This window comes from Pantherophis guttatus, chromosome 2, assembly GCF_059756535.1.
Source record: "Pantherophis guttatus breed Tessera chromosome 2, ASM5975653v1, whole genome shotgun sequence".
Lineage (NCBI taxonomy): Eukaryota > Metazoa > Chordata > Lepidosauria > Squamata > Colubridae > Pantherophis > Pantherophis guttatus.
In genome coordinates this window covers 51,956,474-51,978,409 of record NC_142064.1, presented here as the reverse complement: position 1 = coordinate 51,978,409, position 21,936 = coordinate 51,956,474, and the positions used below count along the sequence as shown (strand labels likewise).

Below are 21,936 nucleotides of genomic sequence, written 5' to 3'. Positions count from 1 at the left end.
AGTTTAGTCTAGTGCAGTGGTTCTCACCTGTGGTTCGCAGACCCCTGGGGGCAAGGATGTTATCACAGTGGGTCCATAAAAGCTAGAAATGTTATGATTTAAATCTTGAGTTATGTCTTGGGGATCCATGGCCATGGTCAGTGGCCATACAAGGTATTTAAAGGGGGGGGATCCATAGTGTAGAAAAGGTTGAGAACCACTGATCCAGTAGTTAAGACACCAGGCTGTAAACCAAGAGACTTTGAATTGCAGGCCTGCCTTAGGCATGAAAGCCAGCTGGGTGGCCATGGGCCAGTCACTCTCTCAGCCCAACCCACCTCACAAGGTTGCTATTGTAGGGAAAATAGGAGGAAGGAATATTAAGTATGCTTGCTTTGAGTTATTTATAAAAAATAATAAAGGCAAGGAACAATAAACAAACAAACAAATCAGATCAGTAAAGATAATTGTGCAATAAAATCTTGTATTGACTTGTTTTATTTTAACATTGAAGCAGTATAAACACTTCAACAGCCTCTGGAAATCTGAAATTGTTTACCCCCTTATTCCTCAGTAACATTAGTCAATGCTGCACAGACTGCTAAAGCATGCAATATGGAAGTATTTATTTTTCCCAATCCTCACCATCTAAAACATCTACAATATAAGGTATTTGAAGACTTCCATCTATACATCCATTGTTTGTTTTTTCTTAATTATCAACCATGTTAACAGAATTTAGTATGTTGAGTTGCAATACTCTTAAAAAGTACATTAGCCTAAATGTACATGAACTGAAAAACTTTAATGCTGACTGCTTGGAAATTATATATGTGGACAATTTGGAAAAGTAGAGAATTGTATAGCTTTCATAATCTGATAAATTTATCAGTTTATCATAATCTCCAAACTAAATGAAACTAGATGAATCAACAGCATGTTTTATGCTTGTTTCCAACTGTGCCTCAAAATTAATTTTGCTTACTGATATCCATATTGTCTACGAAATAGGTAGAGCAAAACTGAAGGTTACTCCTAATTGACTCGGGTGAATTTAAAGTGAGTTTAAGAGTTTGCACAAATAATTATTTCGACTGGTTTTAATGTAAGAAAAAAGTCCTTCTGCAATGCGTGTGTGGGTATTTTTCAATCAAAATAGGAAAGTTGCAGAAATATTAATGCAGTATCTTGCAGAAAGTTGCAGAAGTGTTAATGTGCCAATCAATAATGGCTTGACTTGAACATTGCAAACATTCTCCCTGAAGCATAATTTCTAAGTGACAATAATCTGATATTGCATTTTCCCCCTATAAATACAGCCTTTAAAAGTTTTAGAATGTAAACATATTTCAGTTACCATACATTGCTTTATACTGACCTACATTATGTTCATTTATAGAATAAACTTGCAAAGAAAAATAAAACTTTGGGGTTAATTCAATTGCACTCCTATCCATTAATAGGACCAAAGACATTTATGTCTCAAAATCCTTTCCAGTTTTGTATGAATGGCTAAATCATCCACAGGCGATGTGAGTCATGGCAAAGCAATTAGGGATGTACTGCTCACTCAAGTATCAATACAGCCACTTGTGCCGAGTTTTGTGCAGCCTCTTTTATGATCTTTCCATATCATGTGTTTGTGTATACACACACCTAAGACACTGGTGGTGAAGAGGTTGCTACTTCATTTTCTTAGAGCTGGAGATCTCATCTTCCTTTGTGTCCACGCTGTTAGGCTCCTTCTTCAGACAAGATTCAAGTCCATGATCCATAATTCTCCATTCACCATATCAATAACAGGAAGCAGGAGATTCACTTATATGACCACTTATAATCTCCTTGCAGGGTTAGATACAGCTGGAAGATTTCTGTTGCAGAAATCATTCACCTTAGTCCATCAGTTAGTATTTGTCCGGAAGGCCACTTGGATGTAGGATCAGAAATATTTCAAGCCTTGGCATCAGACCCTTCTGAATCCTTTGTCAAGAGAGGAAGGACTCCTGCCCGAAGATATAATTAAAACATCTGCTCCCTCAACTTGCTTATCTTTCACTACCGTAATGATTGCAAACTTTAAAACAAAGATGTGTCTCTACGAAATCTATGTGGTTTCTCTGTGTTGCTACTATCTCTCCACTGGGCTCTGCCATCTAACTGTGATGGCATAACTGTGACAGGACAGAAAGAAAATTGCTCACTGCTCTGAAGAGAAAAAAATACTTCTTAACTTTTATGACACCTTGTCCTTGTGCTAGAAGCCTGATCCTAGAAACTGCAGCTGGGAAGCTTCTCCACTGGCTTTGATTGTCCACTTGTGTGTGTGCCAAAGCTCCTTGTTCACAGGGAGAGCCTTCAATTCCTAGCACAAAGCATTCTGCATTTGTTCACATCACTCTGTCACTGATCTGGAGACTGTTTCCTCCACATGATGGCAAAACTCCTATCTTGTATCAAAGAGGTGAAGTTAATCATTCTGTTGAGCCACTTTATACTGGAATGGCATTTTGTTTCTGGCATTGTCCAATTAAGCATCTCTCCAAGTCAACTGCACAACCATAATAAACTACTTGAGTTTGTGGGTAAAACAAATTTAAAAAAGCATTTTCCTTTTACTGGTCCAGTTAAGGGATGCATGAATTCTTAGAAAAAAGTGGGGTCCCCCCTAAATGAATACCAGAAAGGTGCTGCTGGGTTTACCTGAGGCCCAATACATTTCCATATAATTTCTGAAACTTGCTCAATCCTATTCTAAGTATAATATCCCAGCTGTAGCAATGGCAATTAGTTATTACACCAAGGACACTTGGCAGAGAATTTTAACCTTCTGCCAGGACTTTTAATTGGCATTGTTAAATGCATTTATTTGTGCACCCAGCAGCTACTTTTTGAATGAAAAGAAGAAACCTAGGGAAAGCTAGGAAATGCAAAAGATTACCCATAATTAGTTACCTTTTCCAATTAGTAATGTAATGTGTGCATTATAACTCATCGGCTTCTTACCATTAAGGCACCCTAAAAAGCACATCAACAATCTGCATCGACAATAGTTTCCGCCGTCATTGTAGCACTGGACCTTGTTCCCGCTGCCTTGGATTTACTAAAAAGGGCCTTGTTTTTTTTAATTTTAATTTAATTTTAATTTCTTTCAAGCTGGGAATCTATAAAATCAAATCTTGGTGGTAAAATGTTCATCAAGTAAACAACTGAATTTGTTAAGAAATTCTCATTATTCTTTTTTTGATGCGTGAGAGGGCAATTGTCCTTTAAAGCGTTTTAGCAATCACTGAAGCATTCAAAAACAAGCAGACCTTGCTATTTGTCATAGTTGGAAAATCTGGCAGCAAATACAAAAGCATTAAGTAATAAACTAAAATAGTCCAAAGTTAGAGTATTTGCACTGTTGTTTTTATGGGTAAGATATTAGTATTGGAGCCAATGTTTTAGCAATTTCATTATCTTTTTCTACTGTTTAAGCATACTTTGGATAATGATAACATGCAGTTTATTATGCTACAGTATTATATAAACTGCCATCCACAATGCAAATGCAAAACAAAAACTGAAGACTTCATAATTCAAAAGTCTGCACAATAATATAGTACATTGCTTCACTTAAAAGTTGAATACCATATAGTCAAGTGTAACCAAAATTTTCTTAACAATGATTTCATTTATCTAATGTGAATGATCAAAGAAACTTAAATCATTTATTGATAGCAATCCATTGAATATTTCAGCAAATATATTCAGCCCTTATATCTTCAGTATTAAAACAGTTGGAAGGTGATGGAGAAATTAGTCTTCACATAGTATCACGTCAGCGAATCCAGCTGCATTTGTATTGTTTCCAACTATTAGATCAAAATAAAACAAAAAAGGTATTTAGGAACATAAAAATGGAAGAGAAGTAATTTAAAAATATGTGAATTAAATATAACCACACATTTTTTATTTATTTATTTTGTCAGATTTATATGCCGCCCTTCTCCCGCAGGACTCGGGGTGGCTCACAACAATAAAACAACCCAACAATAAATAAGAGTTAAAAATATTAAAACCAATTTAAAATCCCCAAGTTAAAATCCACAACAGATCAGGGAAGTTGGTGAAAAAGCCATGTCTTTAGGTCGGCGCGGAAGGTGCGGAGGTCGGGGGCCGTCCAGAACTCGGTGGGCAACCCATTCCAGAGGGTCGGTGCGACCACAGAGTCTTCATCCTGGGGACTGGCAGCCGACACTGTCTAGCTGGGGGACCCAGAGGAGGGCAGCCCTATATGAGCGCACTCGGTGGTGGGAGGCCAGTAGGAGGTGATCCTGTAGATACCCCGGGCCCATGCCAAAAAGGGCTTTATAGGTGAGTACTAGAACCTTGAAGCGGATCCGGAGGACCACCGACAACCAGTGCAGCTCGCGCAATAGCAGTGTCATGTGGGAGTAGCGGGACGCACCCGTAACTACTTGCGCAGCCACATTCTGGACCAGTTGGAGCCTCCGGGTACACCCCAACGATAGTCCCATGTAGACGGCATTGCAGTAATCCAACCGAGAGATGATGAGAGCATAAGTGACGGTAAAGTGACCGTACGGAGGGTGTCCCTGTCTAGAAAGGGTCGTAACTGGCGCACCAGGCGAACCTATGCGAATGCCCCCCTTGTCACGGCCGTTAGATGGTCCACTAAAGACAGCCGTGAATCAAGGAGGACACAAGATTATGAGGGAGCAAGACACTCCCCTCCCATCAATAGTGATGGGGGAGCTAGATCATGGGATGCCGGTATCCACAGCCACTCTGTCTTGGAGGGGTTGAGCCTGAGCCTGTTCCTACCCATCCGGACCCGCACCGCCTCCAGGCACTTAGACATCACGGAAAGGGCATCCCTAGGTTGGTCCGGGGTGGAGATGTACAGTTGGGTATACTCATCAATCACATAGATGAGATAATTCATTAATAAAGCAAAAAAACCCCATTTTTCCATTATTAAAGTTGACTTTTTAAAAAATTGTCCAGTGACCATTTATAATGTATAGATAGATATATGTTTGCAATTTGGAAACCTATGGGTAAATTCATCAATTGCATAATGTAAATAAATATGTTTTATTGATATATGTTTGTGATTTGGAAACCCATGGATATGACTGGGTGAATTCATCACCTGTATAATGTAAATAAGTATGTTTTACAGTTTTAAGCTTTTCAAAATTTCTTGCCCTTTTGGTTCTTGTTAGAACTTGCTGGTTCAAGTTATAGCAAACACCACTTTGTTCAAAGCCATTTGAAACAGCAAATGTAAACCCTGTATATACAAGATATAATTTAGAAGAGCTTTGCTTTGGGGGAGGAAAGCATTATGTGTTTACAATCAAGAACAACTCAGAACTATTGAGTTGATTAAATAAAGTCTTACTAAAGCAAAGGAAATGTTTTCAAAGGCTCGAAAAATATATTAAAACACCAATACAGACCTTGTTATAGAACTCAAACAGTTCTTTATGATTGAATTCCACAAATATTTTCTCCACATTCTGTGAAAGATAAAAAGATAGGCAATAAATTAGTCCACACAATATAGTGCTGTCTGTACCTTCAGCCTATGGCATATCGTTACTATAATTCTGTAATTTCCTTTAAGGGTTAATTTAATCTTCATAGAACATGTAAAAATAGCAACATTTTTTCATACTATATATATATACATGATTACAAAAAAAACAGGACTCATTTCCATTTTTACCTGTTTCTTTGTAAATTATTCTCTAAGTCATAACAAAATAAATGGCTAGGAAAAAAAATAATTTTATTATCTTTTTTGAGGAACATCTAAAAAAAATTATACTTCCATCTCTGCCAGATGTCATCTGACAATCAGTAAATGTCATTGTAACAAGACATTAGAGGCTGTGCATGTGACTGAACTCACTGATTCATTATGGTGGTATGCAAGCATTGACTTAACATTTCACATTAATTTAACTGTTAGTATCTTATCACGCTGAACTCTCTATAGACATTTACCCAGACCTCCAACCCAAAGTTTAACACAAAAAAAGTGCTTTAAAACAATTTTTAAATATTATAGACAAAACCGTTCATGATGGGAAACATGAGGCAGATGGTAGATAATAACTTTCTGCACCAATAAATCTCCCCCGATTTGCTGGATAATGGCTACGCAAACACTGTGTTTTGCATTTCTAAACTTGAATTTATTTTATTTTCTATATCCTTTGCCTATGTCATATTTCACTTGAGATAAAGAAGAATGTTTCAAAAGTGTTAATTTTTCTATAAATACAGGAATTCTGTACTAACTATATAATATTCTTCATCATAACTGCTCAGGAACATCTAAAGCACTCCTATCTTAGTATCTCAACAACTCCATCAGTAAACCTAGTAAATTTAGATAGTAATTTACCTGGAATTGTACAGTATGTCCTCTCACTCAGATTCAACACTCTAACTTTATATAATGTTAGGTCTTCTATTCCTAACAGATTTTTTGCTAATCATGTTTTCCTGGTCAAGTAACATTTTGGACATCTGTTAATCTTATACTTCTGATATTACTTCAACTTTTTCCATTTTATTTTCAGTTTAGATTTCCTTAAAGATGTTTACTTTTCATTTTAATTGTAAGATCTTATGGATTTTGATTTTACTTTGAAGTTTGAGCATATTAAGGGTCACTCCATTCAATCGGCCTAAAATATCTATTCACGCAACCTTCACCCCTTTTGTATAAAGATTAGGAATTTAGAACTACACGTAAACCTCAAATTATGAGCAAAATTGGGAGAAGAACTTTTGTTGTTAAGCCAAGATGGTTGTTAAGAAACTTGCATCGAATTTTACAACCTTTTTTTCCAGGGTTGTTAATTAAATCTATCTACCTTCATTGACTTTGCTTTTTGGAAGCAGCTGGAAGTCACAAATGATGATCATGTGAGGGATGCTGCAACCGTCATAAATACATGCTGGTTGCCAAGCACCCAAATTATGCTCAAGTGACTGCAGGAATGCTGCAACAGTTGTTAATGAAGGCCCAGTGGTAAATCACTTTTTTCAGCAGCATCGTAACTTAGAATAGTCAGTAAATGAAAGGTCATAAATTGAGAATACTAAAATATCAAGTCCATTGTGTAGATACGAAAGACTGAAGGATGAAACTAAAACAATTCCTGTAGTTGGCATTTTGTTCATGGAAAGAAAGTAAAATGGATTCTATGGATTCAGTTCTGCCACTTTTCCGTACCGAGTGCCCAAACCCCCAAAATGCAATGCAATATATGCGCGCAACCCCCGCACCCCTCCACGCATGCGCCCACTGGTGTGCTCCACTCTCCGCACATGCATGGCAGAGACCTGCAGACTAGCTGGCTGGCGGAAGGCACACGCGCATGCGCAGGCCAGATGTGACCATTCCCATTCCAGCTCCGCGAAGGGAAAAAATGTCACGATAGATGATGCAGTGAGTTTGACACCCATGTTCTAAAGGAACAGTTCTCTGTTTGGGGTTGCTGTAATAACAGAATATTAAATTGTGCTGATTGTGCTGCACCTCTTTATCTTTCTTATACTCCTGTGAAATAGGAAAGTGTCTAAGCCTTTTCTGAATATGATCTGTCTATTGTGCCCTTAGTTATACTTCAGACATCATCACTTTAATTATGGAAAAATCAAGATCTTCTTCCTTATTTTGCCATTTACAGTGGCTGATAGCCCATTTCCAGATCCAATTCAAAATGCTGGTTTGACCTTTAAAGCCCTAAACAGTTAGAAAGGCTCTCCCCCTTGTACAGCCTTACCTTGTCTCCTTTGGTGGGGGACGTGGGGGAGAGCCTCATTAGATAACCTTAAGGTCTAGGTAGATACATACATACAGGAGAAGGTACTCCTTCAGATAACCTGCGTAGCTAGGTTTCATCTAGCAATAATTAGTTCAATGATTTCTCATCTGCATATTACTCATTCATACTGTACACTCAGTTTTCTGTATGATTGATTGATTGATGTTATTTTAAAGTGCACTCGGCTGGGAAGGCTGATTTTGTAGAATAGGTGCCAGACTTGAAGGAGGAAAATCTTGGCTGAAATCCCAACTCAGCTATGAAGCTGACGACTTCAGCATCTCTTAGACATCCATTTCGTCATAGGAATCTGGGCAACATGTAGATCTATTTTTTTTTAATTTAGCATTTTGTGAAACCTTCTTATCTACACTACTTCTACAATTAGTGCCATCTGTTTTTTCCATTTCATCCATAGCATACTTTGAAGATAAACAACAATTCAAATTATTATTGTTAACTTGGAATAGATCTCTATCATAATCTCTACAATTAGAGGAGGAGGAGGAGGAGAAGAAGGAGAAGGAGAAGGAGAAGGAGAAGGAGAAGGAGAAGAAGGAGAAGGAGAAGAGCTGTCTACTGTTCAAATTCAGAAGGAACACAGGGATCAATTAGTTATTTCAAATTGTTAAAGAACACATTGCACTTTTTCCCAATTGTAGTCCATGTGATCATAGATATCTGAGTTAAACTCCTTTGTGCATCACACAGGTTGAGGATGAAGGTTCAGAGAACCTACAGCCAAGCTACAGATATTCTCCACTACTGCAAATCACGCAGGTTGTTCTATGACTCCACTGAATGTGTCATATATCAAAGAAATCATAATCTGATATGGAGATGTATAAGATTGGGATGCCTAGTAGAGTGCCTTCTCTGTTATAAAGGGCATGAACATTGTGCAGAAAGGTCTTGCTATGAGTGTCATAAATTGTGAATATCATCATGCAGTCACTTACAGATGGGGTTTCCAAATGGTGACTACTTCACTTTGAAATCCTCAATCCTAATAGTCAAGACATGCATACAATTAAATCATTCTTTTCATCCAGGCCTTTTTGTGTGAAGGCTAGAAATAAATCTTTTCCTGTTTTCTTTTAATGCAAAGTCTGAGAGCAACTGCTTTATTGTTTTCAAATATGATTGTAAATTGCTACAAGAGATTTTATGGGAAACTATACAAAGATTTAAGTAAATAAATACTTAAGGTTTAAGTAAATAAATATTATTGTGTTTATAAGATTATATTACTACTAGATGGGATCTTTCACTGTGAACAGAATTCATGAACATTTTACAGATATTTTCAACAAAAGCAAAACTATGAGCCAATTTACTCTCTTTTTTAACCAGGCCCTTCAAATGGCATCATTTTTCTTTCTTTCTTTTTCATATTCTTAGAACACAAAGAACAAATCAGGTTACTACTTACTTTATTTGCATTTGAATAAAAGACTCATTAGTGGCAAAATATAACAATATCATTTTAAAAATCACTAGAAAAAAGTTTAGCTGTGGGTATCCCGTGAAATATATGGATTAGAACTGCTTCTGAAACTCATTAAGGTTTGTCATTGTTCTGTAATACTGATTCTTTCAACAAAGTAAAAAAACAACAGTGATTCAAGTATGCTTGTATCAGCATTCATTTTCTCCAATGATATGTTACAGTTAAAAACTGAACTTTTTAATGGACTGTCTTTTTTCTCTCTCCAAGCATCTTGTATCAACTATAAAAGCATGGAAACTTAATTACATTACCTAGAAATCTGAGAGAGAGAAAGGAATCAAAACAGCAAACTGCCTACTTCAGCAATGTTCTATTTGTCTGGAACAGTAATATTTTAATTAGAGGAATGAATTAAGGTACCACTTCATCTTTTAAAGGACATTACTGCTTAAACTCCAGAGTAATGAAGGAATGTATAGAAAAAGGCAAGATAATGCTTTTCAACAATGTTGTCATTACTCTGTTTCCCCGAAAATAAGACATCCCCAATCAGGCCAATCATCCCCAATTAAGCCCAATCGGGCTTTTGAGTGCATGCGCTAAAATAAGCCTCCTCCAAAAAATAAGCCCTCCCCAAAAATAAGCCCTCCTTGAAAATATTTAAACACATGCGTAGCTGGTCCCCGCCATTTCCTCTGGTTAGGGTTAGGGAGACAGAGCTGGAAATCAGGTAAGACGGCAAGAAGAGCCCTGTCTTGCTCCACACGCCCCAAAATAAGACCTCCTCAAAAATAAGGCCAAGCCCTTATTTTGGGGTTCAAAAAAATATAAGACAGGGTGTTATTTTTGGGGAAACATGGTATATATAGTAAACTAAACTAAACTATATATACTATTATAGAGTTTAGTTTAGTTTAGTTTAGTTTAGTTTAGTTTAGTTTAGTTTAGTTTAGTTTAGTTTAGTTTAGTTTTCAGCTTGGGCCACATCGCATTCCTTTCATTTCTAACTGGCATGAAATTATAACAGTGTATTCCAGAGATTTTCATTTGGGAGCTGTGAGTTGTAGGTTGCCCACATCAATAATATTTATCAGTTCTAATATTTTTGTCCATCATGTTGTAAATGCTCCTCAATATTCAAGTGATATTCTGAAAACTGACTATAAATATACTGCCTCCCTAAAGTACAACTAGGGGTCCAAGGTTAGCTTGCTTTCGAATAGTCATGAACATTCTAAGATGATGTCAATTAGGCAAAAAAAAAATCAATGCATATCCTATTTCTAAAGCAGGGCATAAAATAAGTGTAGGTCAAAATCAATTGAAAGTATGTGACTCAGCTTTAAAATACAGTATTTGCCAATGCACTAACAGAAATTGATGTGAAATTTGGACTAAAATAGATTCATCAGCTCACCTCTTTTTGGAACTGCCAGGAAAGGTATTGCACAGTTACTAGATGATACTGGATTTGATCTGTAGAATCAGAAGCTTCCCATGTTATTTCATCATATTTAAGAGACATATCTAGTAGGTTCTTCACTGTTGTGTCTTTTCAATGGGCTGGACTGATTAAGGTGCTGGACTGGGACTCTACCCTCAATCACAGAAGAACATTGGTGCTTTTGGGGCAGTCATGTTCTCTTAGTCCACGCCATCTCACAAAATTATTGTTATCTTTCAAAGGGTTAAGAAATAAGATTCTTAAAAATTCAGGGAAGGAATACAATTAAGTACATCTGTTTTCCCTTACTGGCCCCTGGCTGATAAAGAATAATGGATGAGGACTTTATTTTTTAGTTATGAGAGTTATGGTGAGAAGAGAGTTTATGTTGTATTTAGAGATGGAAATAAGCTATTTAAATCATTTTTACTTGCTAGAATGAAGAGGGAACTTTCTTTTCTTTCTTTTTTTTCTTTTGTATTTTTCTTTTTGTGTTTTTGGTACCTTGGATTAGTTTTTATTTGTAATTCTTTATTAAAATTATTTGAAAAGAAATCAAAACTGCTGTGGGAGCAGATTCTTTGATGAAAGGTATGAGTCTAACAAATGAAACAATATAATAAATGTATCATATGGCAACAAGCCTCCCATGAATTAAAATTCAAAATGTTATGACAAGATTGTAAATTAGTTGAAAATGAGTGAAAGAAGTATTCACTGAGACCAAATATGCAGTTCTATTTATTTACTCAATTTATATTATTTCAGCTCCAGAAGACAAGAGCAGTTCCCAGTGATCAAAACTCTTTCAAACAGCAGCAGTCAAGACTGCTAGACGCAAACAGGAATTTTAGGAAGTAGCCAATGATAATGATACTCAAAAAGTCTGCAATAATAAAAGAAGCTAAAGTTTAATTTCCAGGAAAAGCATAGGGCAAAACAGTGCTCAAGCGGGAGAGCAAAACCTCTACATAAACAGAGGAGACTCCTCTGGAAACTGTGATAAAGGCAAACCTTTGGGACCAATAAATGTCAATTTACGACCTAGAAATATCTAGAGAGCCAAAAACTAAGAGGAAATGCTTCCAAAACTTTGATTGAAGGTGGGAGAATATGACCATCAGGTATATCAAGTCAAGCATTGCTGGAGAAGTGAACTCCCCTCTGAAGTTAAAAACAAAAAAAGTAGTAGGCAAGCTATGATGATTCTTTGTTTTAAGGTATGCTAGTTCAATTCATGGATTCTGTTATTCTTAATGTCTCTGACCTTTGTATCGTGAGTTTATTGTCTTTGTGCTAACTTCATTCTTATATGCTTTGTTGCACCAAAGCTATTTGAACCTCAAATCTTTTCCATGTGGGTCTGTGCATAATTTTTCCATAACCTTCTGTGAAGACTGATCTTTGAAGAGATTGTTATGACATATAATGCTAAATATAGTATTTCATTCAACTGTATAATTTTTATACAATCTTATAATTTTTTAATTACAAGATTACTATTTCTGTTTCATCTTTTTAAAAGGACACAAGTCTTTTATTCACTGGCCAAATGCCTCAAATTTACCGGACTCAGGAAGTGATAGCATTCATTATTATTATTGTTGTTGTTGTTGTTATCATCATAATGATTCACAAATGAATTCCCAATTTACTGGTGAATAATTTGGTCAGACTGTAAGCAACCCAAAAGTCTGACCATGGGCAATGCCCATTGGGCATTTCTTTTCTTTCAGGTAGTGGGATAGTGTCAATGGGAAGTCCCATGTGACCCATCACTAGAAGTCTGGACAAGTCAGGCAGGGACTAAAGGACATGGTTGAAAGAAGCCCTTGCTAACCAGTTTTTCACATCTGGTTCTGGTTCCAGATTCTTCCTTATCTTCCCATATTGCAGGAGCAACGTCAAACCACTGACCCATGTTGATTGTCAGCTCTGGCAGTGCAAAGCCTTTGAGCAATCTAAGTTTCCTTTTTTGTAGGAAGAAGAGGAAGCAATTCCCACAGTCTCTGGCATCTGCTCCATTGTTCTACAACAGCTTTGTTAAAAATAGATGAAATGTGGAAACAGGGATGCGATGCACATGTTATTGCATTAATACCATTTTTGTGCAGTGGCTGCTATCAAGTTGGCATAAACTAATGTTTCATCTACTCAGTGTTACAGAGTTATCTACTCAAAAAACACAGCATTTATTCAAAGAAACTGAATATTTCATTTCATTTACAGGTTCGGAATAACTGCATCATTTTTTTAAGGGCAGTAGCTTATCTTCTCTATTGAAAGACTAATAAATGTGAATTGATGAAGTCTTAAGTACTGGTTGCAGCAAGATCTATGAAGTTAAGTGGGAGTTGACATGAAAAAACAGAAATGAAAAGGTTCAAAGAAGAAAACATAGATTATAAACTGAACTCTGGCAACAGCAACTGTGTCTCCGGAGTCATTTCTAGTAAATCATGGAAGATGACATACATCTTAGGTTAGGGAACTAATGGAATCCTTGAAAGTCTTAAGTGCAAAGCTAATGAGCAGGTGTGCCATGAAGTCTGCAAATGGAATCCAGAATCACTGGAATGATACTTAGCTGCAATGTTCACAACAAAAAATGGAAAAAGTTGCAAAGGATGTTTGTATCTACAAAAAATTAGAAAATCCATCTGTTAAATATTATTTATTTTAAACATTCATAAAATACATCACTGTCTACCAAGTCTTTTAAAGAAGTATAGATCTAAAATTAAAACAATAGTACAATCACAGATTAAAAGCCAAAGTAAAACGTTCTTTAAAAACAAGCCAGAATTATGTAGCTCTGGCTAGTACTTGGACGGAATAGATAGGCTGGGTAGAATTTATGGTAAATGTGGTACATGGATTTTTTTACACATTAAAAATATTTAGTCTAAGCCAATATTGAACCTCAACATAGCTGTTTATTTTTGCTGAAACAATCACAATAAGGTTTATAGAAAGAGGGGGGGAGTACTGTAATTTTATTATAAATAAAGAGTGAGCAAATAACTTTTCTTAATTACATTGATCATTATTTTGACATCATGCTAATGTGATACAGCTAGCCTAATGCTACAAGTGTTAATAACACCTGATACTGGAACAAATGCTATGACAGTTTGGTATGCATGTGTTATTTTGTTGTGTCCTAAAATAAATAAAAAACAAAATGCTGTTAAAAACCAAAGACAAAATAAGTGTTATCCCTAATCATCAAACGGCTTGTTTTTTTTACAGTTCAAGTAATGATTACGTTTCAGGAGAAAAATTATTAAATCTGTTTTCCTGTTTTATCAGTATGGAACACCAAGTATAAAACACATTTTAAAAAGTACATGTGACACAAAATTTAATGCCCGATGAACGCTCACAGAATATTTTATCTAGTAAATGCAAAATTCAAAGTATTTTTAAAGCAGAATCTACAGTCTTATTTGAATTTTTTTTCTTTCCCTTTCAGAAATGGAGTAAATCAGCAAACCCATCTGTCCATTCTAAGAAAGTGAATTTCAGTGACCAAGTATCAATTCATTAGTCTTCAAAGAAAAGGAAAGCAAGCATTAATGACCAAAGAACAAAAGGGAGAAGGAAAGACATCCCAAAAGCCAGTGGGAAAACCTGTGTTAAGCAGAATGACTTAATGGTTTCAGAGCAATCACTCTGCAATATGCTCTTGAAAAAGGTGCCTATCTCAAATGGGTTGGATGTCATTAACATTTTTCTTTCTCAATAGCACTTTAGATTTCAACAAGTAGTAATGACATATCTTGTTAAAAAAATACAAGAAAGATTCTAGAGCCTTTTGAGTGTTTAGTGCTAAAGTAACATCTTTTAAGTCAAATTTATTTTTCAGTGACTTCACGGATCTATCTGTATAGCTTCCTTAGTAGCCATACAAAAATGGTTTGCTAATGTCTTCTCTTAAGTGGTATTTACAACCAGTATTCAAGTTGCAGCTGTTGCAATGTTCCTACATCCACATGATTGCAATTTGGGTGCTAAGTAACCAGTTGGCAATTAGAGGTTGCAGTATCTCTCAGTTATATGATCACCACTTTCTACTGGCAAAATCAATAGGAAAGCTGGGAGGGGTCACAGGTGATGACCACATGACATCATGCTTAATGTGCATGATTAACTTAATGAGAGCAACAAGAAGTGCTGGAACTGGTGTCATCAAGCAGCATGGTCATGTTTGTCACACTTTACGGTCATGTCATTTAGTGTCGGAACTTCCAGTCCCAATTGTTACCATTGTTAAGTGATAATTACCTGTATCTATAGCCCTGTTTGGTTTTCAAGACTGACTAAGTGCATTTCTACTTTATTTCAAGAGATCATTAGTTGTGCTACCTATAAAATCCTGGACCAATGTTTTTCAAACTTGCCATTTTAAAATGTGTGTACTTCAACTTCCAGAATTCCCCAGTCAATATGATGGGGGATTCTGGGAGTTGAAGTGGCCAAGTTTGAAAGTGCTCTAGACAGATTGATGCCAAACTTTTATGAATTGTCTTTTCCTACACAAGAAGTTACCAATACACTTTATTTTGTTCTTCAGAGACTGTGTTCTGTATTCTACTGCCCTTCACATGCACAACTAGTGGGAATGAAAAACAGAAACCAATCATTTATGTCAGAATTGCAAAAGTTCCTCCTTTAGGCCTTTTTTGCCTTTGGAAGAATAGTAAAGATGTTCTTTTTCCAGGAATTCAGATTTTTATAACAATATTTCTTTTCTCTGCTGTCCTGATGGTTTTAATATGGAGACAATTTTAATTCTCCCTTCGGTAAACACTGTTTTTAAACATTCCAAACTTCCTAAAGGGCATTCACAGCCAAAGGGTAAAATGGAAATCTCTAAACAAAATAAACATAAAATACATTAAAGAAATGAGGAAAAATAGAAGATCTCAGAAAAGACTATATCATGTTTAACACGATTTTGAATTCAGGCAAGACATTCTGACCCCTCCCCTTCCATGACTGAACTCAAGAGGTTAAAAAACTTTCCTTTGAGGTTGATTTAGTGAAGGAATTTAGCTTCATGCTCCTCTTTAAAGGGCAATCTCTTATACAAATATTTATACAGACATCCAAGCATTAAATCTATGCCAATAGTCAACTATACAAAGTGCATGCATTTATTATTCAGCCCTTACTCCTTTAACACATACAAAACAGAAAAGTAGGATAAAATGAACTTCCCTTTGAATATGTGATAAATCACTTGGTACTCAAAATACATAATTGGCTTCCACATCTGAGGAGACATACAAGTACTTCAGATAGCCCAATAAATCATAATATATCATGACAAGAAATGAACCAGAGTATTTCACAGGCTTCTCTGCATATTCTCTTGTTTTCAGTTGCAGCCCTGAGATCGCTTCTGGTTTTGATTGTTATTTGATTGAACTTTACAATATGCTTAATCTTAACTAAGATTTATCTCTAATAAGGCAATTTCAGACTATAAGTCTAAACTGATACAGTAAAAATGTATCCAGCATAATAGTGCAATGAACTACATCTTCCAACTGAGTATTGTTTTTTTGATGACCAAAAATTCTATGAAATGTTTGCCGGCTTGATTTCTCTAATGTCTAATGTGCATTTAATGAAATGCATCTGGCTTTGCCACAAAGTTTACTCTTACATCTGCCTCCTTCTCCCCACTGTACACTGTATTGTACTGTACTGTGAAAACAACAGCAGTTTAGTCCTATAATCAAAATATTGCCACACAAGTAACTATAAAAATAATACACACTGGTTGTTTTGTTTTGTTTTGTTTTGTTTTGTTTTGTTTGTTTGCTTTAATTTATATACCGCCCTTCTCCAGAGACTCAAAGCGGCTTACAATGTGTTTTGTTTGTTGATAAGAATGGTGTTTATTCTTTACTTGTGACTATTTCATCCTATTAGGATTTGTGATAAGAATAGTGATACCAAACTCCTGAACCAACAGAAATGCAAATGCATTTTAAAAAGGTCAGGTAAAATGTGAGTAATTGCTCAAGCCATTTTTTTTCTTCTAAACATCCTTGAAAGCCTTTCACAGGTCTACAGTATTAGGTTTTATAACAAGAACTTCTCCCAGAGATAATAGAATTCTTTTTAAAAAATAAATCTTTGGAGGAGTGCCTCCTAACAAAATACCCCCGTCTAGTATAATGCATACTGATTAAAGACCAACCTTTATCCACAGATAAATTATGTTTATTTTTCATAAATAAAAACCCAAGAGTTTGTTGCTGTATTACTAAGAAAATACTGAAAAAAAGTAACTATACATCATTAAAAAAGGAAAGGAGAGCATTCTTTAAATGACATACTATAATTGTAGTCTGTATGTTTTGGAGTCACTGTATGTTTTGGAGTCCACTATGTGGACTCATAAGATCATGTCACAGACTCTCACAAAATGGTTGCTATAAAGCCAGGCCCCAAACTGCCATTTACCAGAAAGTGAACTGTTGTTTTCATTCTCCTCTTCTAGTCTGTGGGATGCTTCTTATCACCCCCAGCTTTATCTTTGCCTCTTTTCTTGGCAGGTGAATAAACTTTCAAGACAACAACACCACTTGCAGCCAATCTAGGCTTTCCACTTTTATTTTCTGAAGTGGTTTCATGGAGCCATTCCTGCAAATTATCATTATCGTTGTTATTGTTGTTGCTGTTGTTGTTGTTGTTATAACTGCCTCCTGGATCAAAGATATTCAACAACAAACAACATGAAACAAAATGGAAAATATTGTAATAACAACTGGCAAGGTTGCAAAACAAGCAAAGAAGGTCAAGAACTGGAGTGCACCTGGCCTGGATGAACTGCATGGATACTGGCTAAAACACCTGATCAGCTTTCATCATCGCATGGCCACTCAGTTGGATCAAATGTTTCAAAATGCAACAAGCGAAGAATGGTTAACAGCTGGTCGAACATACTTGATAATGATAGATCCAGAAAAGGGCACAGAGCCAAGCAACTATCGCCCAATTACTTGTCTGCCAACAACGTTCAAACTTTTTACAAGAATACTGGCAAATTCAGTATTCAATCATCTGATGGAAAACAGTTTGTATCCAGTAGAACAAAAAGGAAATTATAAAAAATCAAAAGGAACAAAAGATCAGCTGCTCATTGACAAAATGGTACTAAAAAATGCAAAATGAAGAAAAATGAATTTAAATATGGCATGGATTGATTACAAGAAGGCATTTGACTCATTACCCCACAGCTGGATTAACACCTGTTTGGAAAACTTTGGAATCAGCAAAAATATTTGTACATTTTTGTAAGCAAATATCCCAAAATAGAAAACAGTTCTAACAGCAAATGGGGAGAACATTGGTGAAGTCAACATCAGATGAGGAATCTTCCAGGGGGACTCACTTTCACCACTACTGTTCAACATTACATTAATTCCACTGACAATAATCCTATGAAAAACAAAAGTGGGATACCAAATCTCAAGCCAACATGGCAAGATAAACCATCTACTATATATGGATGACTTAAAAATGTATGCAAAAAGCCCCACTGAACTTAAATCACTACTCAACACAGTTCAACTGTTCAGCAGCGACATCAAAATGAACTTTGGACTTGAAAAATGTGCTATATTATCCATGCAGCAAGGAAAAATGAAAAAAAAAATAGAAGGAATAGAACTGGGAAATGGAAACATAGTAAAAGCATTAGCAAAGGATGATGGTTACAAATACCTAGGCATATTGGAAGCAGATAACATCTTGAATGGAAAAGTCAAAGAGTCAATGCCAAAGGAATACATCAGGAGGGTCCGCAAAATATTAAAATCAAAGCTGAATGCTGGAAACATAATTAAAGCCATTAATACATGGGCAGTTCCAGTGATACGCTACTCAGCTGGAATCATCAACTGGATGTTGGCTGAACTGAAAAACTTGGACCGGAAAACGCGCAAACTTTGGAATATGTACCACGCTTTACATCCATGAAGTGACATCGACAGGTTGTACCTGCCAAGAAAAATAGGAGGCAGAAGACTATTGCAAATCCATCAAACAGTAGAAGAAGAAAAACGAAGTTTGAATTATTATTAACAAATTATTGGCCCTCTTAGCCAACAAGTATCATCATCTACACACAAAAGCGTGTGTGTATTCACGTCCCCAAACACACAGGAAGCATGCAGTCATTATGCATGTGTGTTTCAATTCCAATCAAGATTTCTTCCCTGGTTTGTTTTATGGTTAGAAGCATTTAAAAATAAAGTGCCTAGTTGTTCTGAAAAACAACTTCCATCATTTCCAGCCAGCTTCATCCACAGTAATTCTACATGACTGCAACCAAATATTTCATCTTAAGATTCATATCAACTCATTATAGTGTATGTGTAGATAAGCCTGGAGTGACAAACCAGAAAAGAAAAAGAAAAACTGTATTACTGGTTTTCCCCATTGACTTTGCTCGTCAGAAGGTCACAAAAAGGGATCACATGACCCCTGAATACTGGAACCATCATAAATACAAGTCAATTGCCAAGCATCTGAATTTTGTTCATGTGATCATGGGGATGCTGCAATGGTTTAAGTGTGAAAAACGGTCAAAAATCACTTTTTTCAATGCTGTTGAAACTTCAAACGGTCACTAAATGAGCTGTTGTAAATCAAGGACTACCTGTACTGATTTTGCCTTTGGAAATGGCTTTGATTTAAATTTAGCATTAAGCATGACCAAAAAGGAACAATACAAAACCTGACCTTGGCTAAATAGTGTATCATCTACCTTTGTTATATTATTCTACTATCATTGCCAGCATAATAGTCATGCCTCCCTGTGAAGTATTTCATATAAAGACCCTCCTTTCAGCATCTTCTAGACTTTTCAGTTGCTAAAACAACTCCATACCATTAAAATTACACCCATACATTAACTTAGATTTCTAGAGGGAACCACACAGAGTTAAAAACCCTCTGGTAATAGCCTACTGTGGGCTGAGAAGAAAAAGTGCTATAATATAAGCAGTAGTGCTTTTAAGTAGGTTACCTGTGTCACATCTTCAAGATCTCATACAGAGAACTGGACAAATGCACATTATATTTTAACACATCAGCTGAGATTAACAATATGCGGAACAGTACAGTTAAAAATCTCCTAATAATTTAAGTCTTCCTCTGTTGTACTTTTATAGCATATTGAAGGATTTTCTTTTTAAAAAATTCCCAGTTGAACAGGTGGAAAGAATGTTTAAAAAGTTTTAATAATGCTTTTAAATCATTATAATTCATGTCTTAGAATAAAAAAGATAAAAGTATAAAAGATGAACTAATTATTTAGTTTGGATACATAAGTTAATGGCACAAAGGAACATACCTAGAAATTCATTCTCACAGCAAGAGCTTGCATTCACTAATATGTCTTAGGAAGGACTCCTACAGTTAAGTTCTTTTATTTTCCACACAGGACTCCATCATTATGAATATATGACTACAGTTTGAAGCTGCATGAACTCTTGAATAGATTTCAAATCAGCCAAATAATAATTACCTACTGCTCTAATATTGAGGTTTCTGCTGGTAGGTTTATAAAATGTAAGAACTGGAATTAATAACTTGGAATAGCAGCTTTAAAATAAATCGGGCTAACTTTGCCTATAAAAGCCTGAGATCAAACTCAAGTAACTCCCACTTGTCAAGCAGAAGACACACACAAAAAAAAAAAAAAAACCCCAACAACTCTGAGTCAAACAAGGGGCGGTTTTACATACAGACAAGCTGCTGTTGGAAATCAATAGCATAACCTCCAATGTCATACTTCTCCAGGGAAGCTCCATACCAATCTCCCATCTGCTATTATAAAGAAATGGCCTTCAAGAAAATAATATACTGTTTTGAGGAATTAGGAAGCATGGGGAAAAGAAACAAATTCTGCTGCAGATTTTTAACATCTACAGAGAAGACCTTGGAAGTCATAAAGAAGGTTGGAGAGCTGCACATGGCCCTGTGTATGAATTGGGGACACAGACAGTCCACTTATATCATCTTCCACAATCCCCTGTCCTATTTTCATGAGGCAGCTGCTGAGAAAAGGAGGCAAAGACGCTCTAATTCATGAACCTCAGTTCACAGATCTTTGGGAACAATTTTAAAAAGGGTATATTTCAAATAGTAAAAGCAAGGAAGAGAACTATTTGAAATAACTTGCTTGATATTTAATAATTTACCTTTAAAAATAATGTGCAACAATGTAACTTTAGTTTATGTTTTACAGTATTCATGAGAAACTTTATCACTGGGAACTGAATTGAGGTCAAATGTCCAAATGAACATTTTTTTTAAAAAAATATTATTCCGTTAAGAATGGTTCTTAGTTTCTGTATGGACATGTGCCAACAGTGTGGGGTGGGGTTTTTTTTGGGGTGGGGGTTGCAATAAACTAGAACTGGTTTGCGTCTTCTTCCACAGTGATTTTTTAAAACTTCCCTAGAGCTTTGGAAGTTCTTGGTTGTCTAGCAAATGGGTACTAATGGGGACCTTGTTATCTTTTTCAGGTTAACCAAGGTCAGTTAGAAATCTTTGGTTTTCCTATTCACACATTTCAGAATAATGTTTTTATGTTGTGCTATACCTTTGCTTATTATATTTGTAGACTCATAAAAACCATTGAAACCAATAAGACAAAGTTTCCTTTTCACAAGCAACATTCAAATTAAAGTATTTGTAACAAAAACAGAAAGGCACCCAGTTTGGTATAGTGGTCAATGCACTAGTTTGGAAACCTGGAGACTATGAGTTCTAATCCTGCCTTGGGTATAAAGCCAGCTAAATGATTTTGGGCCAGTCAATAGCAAAAACACTTCTATAACTTTGCGGAAAAAGTTTCAGGGACTTGACAAGCAGTCACCCAAGAGTCAACAAGACTTAAAGGCACAAAAAAGCCACAAAAAATGGGGCAGAGGGGTGGGACGACAGAAAAAGATAAAATATGTATTAAACTCAAATTTCAAAAGCTTTTAGGAGCTGAAAATATTGGACTTTGCTTCCTCTCAAAGTTTCCATCTCAGCGAATCACTGTAATTTTAAGAAGTTATGCCTAAAGCTTCTTTCTTCATCTGTTCTGGTTATCTTTTGATTTGATAATTCACATATTAAATCTTCTGGCAAGAAATATTCTAACATGAGACACTCTAAGCTGAAAAGCAGAGTAA

At 35.9% G+C, this 21,936-nt stretch overlaps 1 protein-coding gene across 1 annotated transcript in view; it reads right to left on the bottom strand.

Annotated features, from left to right (window-relative positions):
* Nucleotides 1–446: 446 nt before the first annotated feature.
* The window catches only part of COMMD10 (COMM domain containing 10), a 64,157-nt gene continuing 42,667 nt past the window's right edge, over nt 447–21,936 (bottom strand). The window contains exons 6-7 of the mRNA XM_034432799.3: nt 5,448–5,507; nt 447–3,833 (exon numbers count right to left, since the gene is read on the bottom strand). Coding sequence (XP_034288690.1) covers nt 3,795–3,833; nt 5,448–5,507 — 99 coding nt within the window. The 3' untranslated portion in view covers nt 447–3,794. The remainder of the gene's footprint in view (nt 3,834–5,447; nt 5,508–21,936) is intronic.